The following is a 12,440-nucleotide window of genomic DNA, read 5'->3' on the forward strand; positions in this document are numbered from 1 at the left end:
AAGGCTTTATTTCTCAAATATATACTGAAGACAGAATGGGATCAAATTTATAAAAATAAGAGTCATTCTTTAATTGATAAATAATTGAAGAATATGAACTGGCAGTTTTCAGAAGAAATCAAAGCTATTTAAAGTCAAATAACAAAAAAGATGAACCATTGATTCAGCAATACCACAATAAGGTCTATATTCCAAAGAGATTTTAAAAAAGGAGAGGAGAGGGAGAATCAGGAGTACCTATTCAAAAATATTTGTAGCAGTTCTTTTCATAGTGAAAAGAACTGGAAATTGAGGGGATGTCTATCAGCTGGGGAATGGCTAAACAAGTTGTGGCATGTGACTGTATTGATTATTGTACTACATAAGAAATGATGAGCAGGATGATTTCAGGAAAAACCTGGAAAGACTTGTATGAACTGATGCTAAGTGAAGTGAGGAAAACCAGGAGAACATTGTACACAGTTACAGCAATGATCAACTGTGAAAGATTTAGTTATTCTCAGCAATACAATGATCCAAAACAATTCAAAGAACTCATAATGAAAAATGCTTCAGAGAAAAAAAAAAACTGGTGGAGTCTGTCACTTCATTTTTTTTCATGTTTGTCCTTGTTCTTTGTTTTCTTGTACATCATGACAAATTTGGAAACATATTTTGCAAGATTACACATGTATAACCTATATAAAATTGCTTTCTTTTTCAAGGTGGGAGAAGAAGGGAGGCAGGGAAAGACTTTGGAGCACCAATTTTTTAAATGAATGTCGAAAGTTACTTTTACATGTAATTGTAAAAAAAAAATTATTCAAATAATTTAAATAAAATCCACAGAAAAAGAAGCAGAAAGGTGAACAGAGATAAGCAAATCAATTTTGTTATTATCATGTTGAATTTAATATTTTAAAGAAACTATCCAACAAAAGTTCATGGTTTCATATGCAAGCAATCATTTACTGTCCTTTGTATATTTAAACATCCATGTTGATTAATGTTTGCCACACTCATAATAAAAATTAAAAATTTTTAAAGAGAGTGTAAGCTAATGAAGAAGCTTTGTAGACACACTCAAGTTATGTTTCATACCCCCTCTCCCCCCCAAAAAATAATAATTTTACTATATTGATTGGCTTAACTGGAGAGCTAACCTTTTGCTAACAATAAATGAGTCTTTTCTTTTTAAAGTTTACAAAAAATAAACTTACTTTTCCAAATTTGGCTATTAATTTGTTGTTTAAAAATCAATCAATACAATTAAAGGAATTTGTGAATATAATGACCCCTTCACACTGATTTGAAAGGAGTACTGGATTTGAGTCAGAAGACACAGGTTCGAATCCCAGGTCACTTACTTAATACTTAAGTGACTTTGGACATATCGCTTCCTTAGGACTCAAGTACCCTGATCTATAAAATGAGGGACTGTATTAGATAATCTATTAAATTCCCTTGAAGATTTTTAATTTATGATCCTATGAGTTGGAAAAATAAATAAATGAAGAATTTAAATCCCATCAAATAATCACTTATTCACTCATTCATTTAAAACAGCCAGTTATTTGAATATATTTAATTAATTTAGATTTCTTTTCAAACTTGTTGCATGTAGCTCTTTTAGACCTTTGGGCCAATTGACATGCAGACGTGCATTAACAATAATACTGGTGAAGGGACTTTAGTCATCTTTTAATATGGGATTGATATTTAAGCTGTGTGGGATATTTCAAGTGTTGTTTTTACTGGAAAGTTAATGAAATGACTAGATCTTTCTAGTCCTAAAAAGTTCAATCCCTTCCAGCCCTCAAACGGTCTATGATTCTACATGTCAGACTACTTGATAGAATAAACTCCACCATCATTGCATTATAGAGAAGAAATCGAAGGTAACAATACTGATGATAACAATGATACATCTGTGTAGTGTGGGTTCTATGATGTGATGGGATTAGCATCCCAAAGTCCCACCAAAGCCAAACAAAGTTCTGCCTCATATATTTCCAATGTAGTAAGCATAACAGGATTAAAGACAGTACTAGGTTAAGCAAAATCTTTAGACACAGCCTCGACAAAGTTTGGTGCTGACATCAAGATCCCAATGGTACAGATGATGGTGAAGACTGAAAAAGCCATCAGACAAAGGCGATCTACTACGCAGGCTGCAAACTTCCACTCATTACAAACAGCTTCCTCCTCATCCTGGTCACGGAATCTGTTGGCAATGTAGCGGACCTCCTCCAGGATCTTAGCCAGGTCTGGGTCCCCCTCAGAGGTGTGCCCACTGTGCAGGATATTCTCCTCCTCCGTGGGAGAACAAGTCATCCTGCCACAGATCACCCCAGAGTCACTAGCAGGCATGCAATGCGTCCCCTCCAGTCCACGGAAGCCAATATAGAGCATGTTGCCATTACTGGTTGGTTGCCCTGACATAGCATTGAGCTCCACACTGGTCAGGCTACATCGGTGCTGCTTGTGCTGGCAGGCAGGACGGACCTTGTCCTCTCCTGGTCGTTTCATTCTCAGAAACCAGGCACACCAATTCAGAAGGATGATTCTGGTCTAGGAAAGATATGCAGAATGCATTAGGATCTAAGCCCTTTATGCATGCCGGGAATGGAGCAAAAACAACCTGAACTTGAAAGGCAGACTGATTGAAACACATCTGTCAATATTTGTTCCCAAGTGAAATTTGCTGGAATATAATGGGGGGAAAAATGAGTGTGCTTCCCAAGTCAAACAGACATTTCATTAATTCTAGAGGGAAGCAGAATCTAATCTCTCCTATTCCCTATTGATTTTATATACTTGATCAGGGATGACAGGCTATGACTGCTGAGCTGGTTGAGAGAAATGAATGAAAATCAAGATATAACATTAACCTTGATGCAACGATTTTTCTCTGAGGAAGCCAATAGTCTAGCAAAGAGCTGGCACAAGCTGTCTTAAAGAAGACATCTGGCTGAGGGAACATGCAGGATGTGATATTTCTGAAATGAAACTTCAAATGTTTAATTTTAGTACAGATTTATTACACAGAGGCAGTGTGGTCTAGTAGATGGAGAGCTAGTCTTGAAACCAGAAAGACTTGAGTTCAAGTCCCTTCCCCTGACACACTTAGCCATGTGCCCCTTGGTTGAATCATTTAACCTCAGTGCTCTAGGCAGCTTTCTAACATTTTAGGTTGCAAAAAAGGCAATGGCCTACACTGGAAAAGCTAATTTTCTCATCTGGGAGTTTCTTATGAATGAAATCAGGGAGATAGTCCCTATCCCAAAGTCTATATAAAGAACACTATGATATATTAAGGATTAACTATGACCTTCTCCCTAAAAAAGTCTATGGTAGAATTCCATGTGAAAAGGAAAAAAGTTGAAGTTACTTAGCTCAAATGAGATAATATATGTAAAATGCTTTAATTCTGCAGATAAGATCATAGATCTAGAGACTAGGAAAGGCCATTAGAGGTCATTTAGCCCAACATTTCCAGTTTTCAAGTGAAGAAACTAAAGCCCATGGAGGCTATGACTTGCCCACATGAGAAATAAGTATAAGAGGTGAGACTTAAACCCAGATCCTCTAATTCCAGAGTATATAGAAGTCTTGCTAAGGGAACTCCTTCCACCAATTCAGATAGGCATTTGTTTTTCAACTTACAGTCTTAGAGAGTTGCTTATGGGAGGTACCATTTTTAGAAGCAGGGCAGAAACCTGGCTCTTCCTGCCTCTGAAGGCAAGGTCACAACCTCTGAGTGCTATAAATTAGTCATGTCAAACTCAAATAGAAACAGGGGCTATTCAACCATTCTAAAGTTTTCTAGTGGCTGCAAATCAACTTTGAAATACACTCATATATATATATAATATATATATATTATATATATATATTTCTTTTTTATTAACACATCAACCCACTAAGATCAGATAGGAACCATATTTTAATCTGGTTCAGGGTTACATACTAGACTGTTATGGGCTATATGTATGATATCTTTCCCAGAGGCAATTCAGATTATTACATAAATTGCAGACAAGGTACCAACCTGCATCAGTAAAAGGAATTTCCTTACCTAGGCTTTCCCCATAATATTGAAATAACAGGTCCAGTCCCTATTACCACCAGTAGTAATAGCAGGAGCAGAACATGGTCATATTCTCAAAAATATGTGAATGGTTTGTAAATGAAAATGGATAAATCCTTTTTTCAACATATGTTTTATTTCAGGACAGGTGAGAGTGAAGAACAAATAAATGATTATTAATTGAAACAAGAAATTTCATTTTTTAAAAAATGAGGGGGCTAGACTAAAAAAAGTGAAGGGAGAAACTTAACCTCAATGAATTAATGAATAATGTAGATAATTTAACTTTTAAAAAACTGTTTCCTAAGTTACTTTTTTTATTGTGAGAAAAAAGAATATTTTCATACTGTTATCAAATAACCATTTTGGTTGTCTATTTTACTTTGTGGGTATAGGCAAAGCTCTTTTCCTCAACTGACTACCTTTGTTTCCCATCTGAGCTACAGCCAAGAAACTGTGAATGCTGAATATGCAGCATATTCACCACTGGTAATTACTTTTATGACACCTTATCAAAGATAATTTCAGTAAATAGTGCTCAAGAAGAGGGAAAAAATAGAGACAGAAGGAGAGAGGAGAAGAGGGAGAGAGGGAGGAGAGGAAAAGAAGGAAGGAAATGAGCAAAGAAAAGCTCTAGATTGGTTTAGGCTGGTTGTACTGCAAACCTTTAATCTGCAACTTATTAACTTTCATTCTCTTGTTTCATAGCAATCACAGAGAAAGGGCAAGGAAGCTCAGATGCTTCCATTCAAATCTGGGCTTCTTGAATCCACCAAAATCAGATTTCAGAGGCTAATCCAAGTGTTTCTTTTTCATATTCATAAACCAAATATCATTGCCCAATGCTACATTTATAGTAAAATTTCCCTTAAGCTTAGTTTGTTGAGGTTCCAGAATATTTACTTAAGAGTAGATTTTAGCATTGAAGTACAATATTACCAAATCAGATGACTTAGTCCTACCTAAGATTTCTTAATGTTTAAGACTGCAATAGTGTAGTTTCTCTATAAAGAGAAACAAGATTCTAGCTGAGCAAAACCTTTGAATTTATCATTCATCAATTAGCCAAAAACCAGATTTGAATGATGTGTGAGAGAAAATAGGTCAATATTTTTAAAATAGGAGCTCTATTCCAAAGTGAAGGGAAGAATCCAGCTCTTAGAATAGTCATGAATTAAAATATGGAGGTATATTCTCCAAAGTTGATGGATGTTTGATTTGTGGTTTAATTAGGGGAAAGGTAGAGAATTCCTTTAGTGGACAGTCCCTCTGTCAATAAACACCAGCTACCATACATTTTTAACATCTCAGGAAATTGCCCGAAGGCACTCAGATGTTTGACCTGCTCATGATCTAATAGACAGTATGCGTCAAAGTAAGAAGTTGTACCCATATCTTTCTGACTCTAAGTTTAGTTCTTCATCCACTCTGCCATGCTGTCTCTGAGTTTGTATAGAGGTTGTATAGAAGAATTTCTCCAAGTAGAAGGGTAGATGGTCCACAACTGTTTTTACTTTTCTTTGTATCCCTAGAACTTAGTAAATCATCAGACAAATTGTAAGCCCCAGATAAATGTTTACTAACTGCCTCCCAAAACATTATTGGACATCATTTTGACCATGCCAATATTGGGACAAAGACACTCCTGCATGTGCAAAATAATTCATCTGACACCAGAATAAAGTATATACCCTGAACACCTGATGGAGCATATTCCTCCTCCCTGTTACTGAAATGGGGAGCAGTCAATCTCAAACTAATTCAAACATCTGATATTATTTTGAATTCCTTGGACTAACTCACTAGCTTTCAAAGCTGAAGCATCTCAACAAGCAAGATTATCCTCTTGACAGTTATCAAATGCTGCTTATGTTCGCCAGTGTTGGTTTACTGGGTTATAGACTAGCTTCTTTCCGTGCAAATGTCACATAATATTATAGCATCCCACAATAGCATCTTCAAATAACAGATCACTGGAACTGTTCCCTGGGATGCTGTTATGTTTCCAAAAGAAAATAAACAGAACTGTGCACCAAATAAAACAGCAGACCTTTGCCTATGAGTTTAGTGTTATAGCTGCAGTTAACTATAGTTTCAACATGTACATGAGTCTGAATGTGAACAAACATATGTTATAAATCAAATTTTTTTCTGGGAGCCTCATTGGGTTGGTTATCAGGGAAATATAGATGAGTCATTATTCTAGGTCTTAGTGTCCTAAAACTAGCATTTTCATATGGATTGTGTGTAGATAGATCCATTAATATATCCAGGAAATATGATTTGTAGAAAGAATATTGAATTTGGTAGACAAAGGATCTTCATTTGAATGCCCCTTATGTTACTTCTGTTACCATGTGATCTTGGATAAGTACTTTTACTCTTTTGGCCTCAGTTTCCTCATGTGAAGAATCTAGCCTCTCAGGTCCCTCTTGGCTGGATAATCTATGATGCTATTTATTAAGTATTTCACACAGTATGGGAGGGCTAGTGCAGGGGAATACCAATAAAAAAAGATATGTTCCCTCAAAAAGCTTAAAAATCTTCTTAGGGAAAATAAGACTCCATACAATAAAGAGTTAAAGAATTAAGCAACATGCTACAAAAAGGACTTGTGGTTTCATCAGCATCTTGAACTCCCAGTGTGGAAATTACTTCCATTGACACATATCACCACCTTCTACAATTTAGTAAAGTTCTAAGGGGTTCTAAAGTTCTTAGACAGAGTTCAATGACTTGTCCAAAGTTCACTAGTAAGTGACAAATGTGATTCTAGGTCTTTCAGATTCAATATTCAGCTCAATCTATTATGAATGTTACTTCCAGCAAAGATATTGTAAAGTTTTAAATTCTATAATAAAGACAATAATAATGACAAGTTCAAAGATGTCAGTTGGAAGTATTCAGAAGTATTCAGAAGAAGGGGTACTTTGAAAAAAATATGTGGATAGGATGAGATAATGAAGCAAGGCAGGAAGAACGCTTTAGGAGTATGGAATGTAAAACAGAGGGGTTTAACCTTTTCTCTGTTCTGAGCCCCTTTAGCAGTTTTTTTGAAGCCTGTTGACTCCTTCACAAAATAATGTTTTTTAAAAGCAAAAGTTAAAATACATAGAATGTACAAAGAAAATCAATTTATTGAAATTTGTTGTTTTTATTCAGCTTTTTCAGTCATGTCCAACTATGTGTGACCTTATTTAGGGCAAAGATACTGGAGTGGTTTATCATGTCTTTCTCCAACTCATTTTATAGGTGAGGAAACTGAGGCAAACAGGGTTAAATGACTTGACTGGGGACACACAGCTAGTGTCTTGAGCTGGATTTGAATTCAAGAAGATGAGTCTTCTTGAGTCTAGGCCCAGAACTCTATCCATTGTGCCACATAGGTACCTCCAATTTATTAATATCAAAATATTTTTAAGTTTGCAGATCCTAGGATAATACCACCTCATATAGAACTAAAATGAATCTCAGAGGCTAGCTAGTCTGACCCTCTTAATTAATAAATGAGGAAACTGAGGTTCAAAAATGTTAAGTGACATGTCATAGGTCACACAGAAGAGAAATAACAGAGATGTAATCTGAACTCAGTTCCCCTGATTCTAGAAGCAGTGTTCTTTCCACTTTCTTACAATACAGGTAGGGAAAAACAATATGAATCAAGGCAGAGAGATGGCAATAAATAAGACACATTTCCAGGGAAATGAGGAGACTAGTCTAAATAGAGTAGAAGTTAGGTTAGGATCAAGTACATATTTGTACATTATAAGAGATGGATGGATACATGCATGGATGCATGGACAACTAAATAGATAAATTAGTGAATAAATAAAATAACTTGTCGGGACAACAGGCTCCTTGTACTTATGTCTGGGTTCAGGCCAGCATGGGAAATGAATGTTCCCCACCTAATCAGACTGGTCTCCTTGTTCCTCCTCATCTAAGTGCAAAGGCACGTATAAATGAAGTGTGGAGGGCACTAAGGAGCCCAGTTTGATTGAAATGGAGTGGTAGCATTAACCTCTGGAGGAGGACAATAGTGGCACAAACTACATTATAGAACTTTGACAGGAAATGAAACGCCAATTGAGAAAATTTAGTTAATAAGGCTTTTGGAATTCAGAACCAGTACTAAAACATGAGATTCTAGGGATGATTAAGTTCCTCGTTGTGATGTCTGCCTGCCATAGCACTTTCTATAACCTCATTAAAAGCTGCCCACCAAGCTTAGCATAGAATATTTAGTTATGTAATCAAATATGGAGCATTTCCATTTGCTAGCAAAGAAAAGGGCATTAAAAACCTATTGCTCACACACACACACACACACACAGGCAAGAAAAATGGGAAAGTAAGCGTGGACTATAGCTTAAAAAGCACACACATTTAATTAAAGAACAGTTCAAACTGCAACCAGATTTTATAATTTTTTTAAAAAAGAGATTGATAATAATAATAATAAAAAGGCAGGATGGAGCAAGGGAAGGAATCAGCCCTATCAGTTAGCAAACATATATGTGAGTTGTATTTTCACTCGGCAAAGAACAGTTTGTTTTCAAACTGTTTTTCAGGTGTCAATAGAAAGGTTCTGGAGCCCTAAAATCAGTCCAAAGGATCTTGCAACTGCCTTGAGGTTGCTAAGGGAGGAAAGGCTTTATTCTGAATCACAGCTGTTTCAGAGACAACCACCTCTATCCCAGGACTATCTCAGAGTCAGAGCCAGGGAGAAATAGCTTGAAGGGATAGTAGGATCTAGCAGTATAGTGAGTTAGATCATTTATAGGCATCAGAAAAAGAACCAGAAGAGAGTGAATTATTGAAGATTGAAACAGTTGGGGGGATTTTGAGTGTTGTTCTAATCAATCGATAAGCATTTATTATTAAATAGCTACTAGGTGCCAAGTACTAGGTTAGGTGCTGAAGCTAAAAAGAAAAAAAAATGAATATCTCTGTCCTCAGGGAGCTTATAATCTGGTCAGGAAAGACAAGATATACCAAAAACTATAAGTAAAAGTATTTACAAAAATATATATGAATGAAAAGATATTCCAAGAGGAAAGGCACTAGGAGCCAGGAGTAGGAATCAGAAAATGTTTTATTTAGTTGGTAGTACCTAAACTAAGCCTTAAAGGAAACTTAAGACTCTAAGAGGCCAGGATGAGGAAAGAGTGCTTTCCAGGAGTGAGGAATCACCAGAACAAAGTCTTAGAGACAGGAAATGCAGTGTGTGTGAAGAATAATAAAAGAAGGCCAATTTTATTTTATTGCAGCATGTATAAAATGGGGGAGGGTGATTTGTAATATGGATGGGAAAATCAGAAAAGGAAAAGCTGTAAGGGGCTTTAAATGCCAAAGGAGTTTCTAGGGGTAGTAGGGAGCCACTAGAGCTTAATGAATAGGGGAATGACTAGACTACTATTAGGCAGACTTGGAATGACTGAATGTTGAGAGAATTTCTAAGAAAAACAAATGAGTTTACAAGTTCTCCCCTTTCCTCACAACCCACCTCTCTTGTTCCATAGGTTTCAAGAAATAAAGGAGGGGAGGCTAGGTGGCGCAGTGGATAAAGCACCGGCCCTGGAGTCAGGAGTACCTGGGTTCAAATCCGTTCTCAGATACTTAATAATTACCTAGCTGTGTGGCCTTGGACAAGCCACTTAACCCCATTTACCATGCAAAAATCTAAAAAAATAAAGGAGCAATTTTATAGGGATTAGACTAAAACAAAATCACCTGAACTAACCTCTCAAAGTGTATTGGAGCTCCCAAGAGCACAACCAAACCAAGCCAGCATCCAGAGATTTTCTCAGTCAGGGAGTACTTCCATGAGGAAGGTATGCTTCTATAAGATATTACTGTAATGTAATTAGATTGATTTTTTAAATAATAAAACTAGTTGCCTCCTGTTCAAAATGTTCAAAATTCATTTTGTTGAGATATCAGTCACATTGGGAGCCATATACTTATTCTATTGTTTGCTCTTGTTTGAAAGAGGTTTTTTTTTTATTTCTGTTATGGAATTACCTTCAAAGCCTGTGACATATTTGGGGGGAATGTCTTTATAGGTGGCAAATGCCCAAAACATTAATTCAAATAGATTTCATTTTGAGGAATATGGAAAATCATTAGATAGCAAGTAAGTGATCAAATTGAACATACCATTACATTGTGTGGTTAAGTAAAAATAAAAATAAAACCCAACCATGAGATATGACAATAGAGTCATGATGTTATTTTACTTGTGTGGTTCATCTTCCACTGACCTTAATGACACTCCAAAAACAGAACTCTCCAAAACATGTTTTGATGTTTTGAGCCAAAGATAACATTGTTGGGAAAGAATAATATAAGATTAGGATCTAGAAGGAACCTTAAAGTTCAGCTTACTCAACCTTTTCATTTTGAAAATAAGGAATCCAAGGCCCAGAGAGATTCAACATTTTGCCTAAGGTCACAGAGCAAGTATTATGACTTCCTGATTCAAAGATATAAGTCCCCTTTGAGGTCCCCATTCATTAAGGGGGTGGTATCTCTTAAGAAAATTTGTATGACCACTTGTCCAGTATATTATTTCAATACAAGTCAGATAAGATAGCGCTTGAGAACTCTTCCGCCTCTGAAATTCTCTAATTCTGGGTAAGAACCTACGTAAAATGTACTGTATTTTATCTGGACTTGGAAACTGAAAATAGAATTGGGGAACAAAGAGGAATAGGGACATGCAAATGGGTGAGCAGAGCATCTTGCTAATTCACTGCCAGGCATTTATCCCAAGGAAATAAAAAATAGAAAGTTCATATATACTAAAATATTAAGAACAGAACTTTTTGTAGTAGCAAAGAAATGGAGATATTCAACAACTGGAAAAATGGCGAAACATATGATAGATGAATGTACTAGAATATCACTGCATTGTAAATGATGATAAACATGAAGAATATAGAAAAGCAAACCCTTATCACCTCTTGTGGGGAGCATAACAATAGCCTCCTAAATGTTCTTTGTGCCTTACATCTCACACCTCTGCAGTCATCCTTAACACAGCTGCCAAAGGGATATTTCTAAAATGCATTTTCCTACTCAATATAAACTCCAATGATGCCCTGTTGTAATTTAGCTCAAATATAGGGTTCCCTTTTAATTTTTAAATATCCTTCAAAACTTAACATTATGCTACCTTTCCAACTTTATTTTATAGATTACTTGTCTTTTTTTTTTAGTTATCTATGGTCCAGTCAAAATCACTTGTTGCTGGTCCTAACACAAGACATTCCATCTCTGCCCCTTTGTATCACCTCTCATCCCTAGAATGCCCTAGCTTCCTTCAAAATTCTTTTCAAATGACATCTACCTCAGGAGGTCTAACTCTAGGTTCTGTGAACTTTATTTTTCAAACACTTTGATAATTACATTTCAATATAAGTATATGATCCTATGTGTTTTGTTTCATTAGTTTAAAACATTATTCTGAGAAGGGGTCCACAGGCTTCACTGAACTGCCAGAAAAGGTTAAGAATTTCACCTTATATTTATTTCTTCTCTATCTTATAAATACTTATATGGGTTCAGGTTTTTCCTGAAACTGGAAAAAACCAGTGTACACAATGTAAAAGGAAAGAAGAATAAATAACAACAAAAACTGAACTATAATGTCAAAGCTTGAGTCCTAAGAATAGATGCAAGATCTCCCTTGAAACATCAGTGGAGGGGGCTATGGCTGCAAAATACAACATATACAGAGTGTAGAATATGGAAGGGACTCACATCCATAAGACCAAGGACTCCCACAGCATCCAGGCCATCATCAGATGTCCTGTTTCCTATTAAATTGGGTCATGGGATGATAATGGCTCTGGATAATGCAGTGAGAAGGATCCCTTTGCAGAACATTTCCCTCACTATAATCAATATAATGTGCATGTCATGCCATCATTCATTTGATGTAATCTTCTTCGATTATGAAAGAACAGCAATCAAAGACAGTATATGCCAGCAAATTTGGCTGCTATGTTGAAATGCCTTTCCCCCTTCTTTCCACTTTCTCTTCATTTTGAGAGTGGGGCAGTGACAAAGAATATCTTGGGAATAAAGGAAAGGTAAAAACAAATGGTATCATAAAAGAGACATAAGAACAATCAAGGCCAGATTTGAGGGTTCACAGAAGCAATCAATTTAGACAGGTAGGAATTATGAATTTCATTTAATAGCAAAACATTCCAAAGTATAGAGGATGATCTGTGGGGAGGCAAAATAGGAAAATAACTGAGCTTTGAGGGTGAAAGAGTGAAGAATGCAAACTTTCAATATAAAACAATACCTTTGAGGAAGAAGCAGACAAGTCACATTCCCTCTTTGGTCATTTTTATATTGA

The 12,440-nt window shown here is 36.0% G+C and overlaps 1 protein-coding gene across 4 annotated transcripts in view; it reads right to left on the reverse strand.

Moving 5' to 3' along the window:
- Window positions 1-890: 890 nt before the first annotated feature.
- The window catches only part of LOC141521711 (neuronal acetylcholine receptor subunit alpha-7), a 174,263-nt gene continuing 162,713 nt past the window's right edge, over window positions 891-12,440 (reverse strand). For all 4 annotated transcript variants that reach the window (XM_074234544.1, XM_074234543.1, XM_074234545.1 and 1 more), the window contains one exon: window positions 891-2,550. In XM_074234544.1, coding sequence (XP_074090645.1) covers window positions 2,032-2,550 — 519 coding nt within the window. In that variant the 3' untranslated portion in view covers window positions 891-2,031. The remainder of the gene's footprint in view (window positions 2,551-12,440) is intronic.

Source organism: Macrotis lagotis, chromosome 4 (assembly GCF_037893015.1).
Source record: "Macrotis lagotis isolate mMagLag1 chromosome 4, bilby.v1.9.chrom.fasta, whole genome shotgun sequence".
Taxonomy (NCBI): domain Eukaryota; kingdom Metazoa; phylum Chordata; class Mammalia; order Peramelemorphia; family Peramelidae; genus Macrotis; species Macrotis lagotis.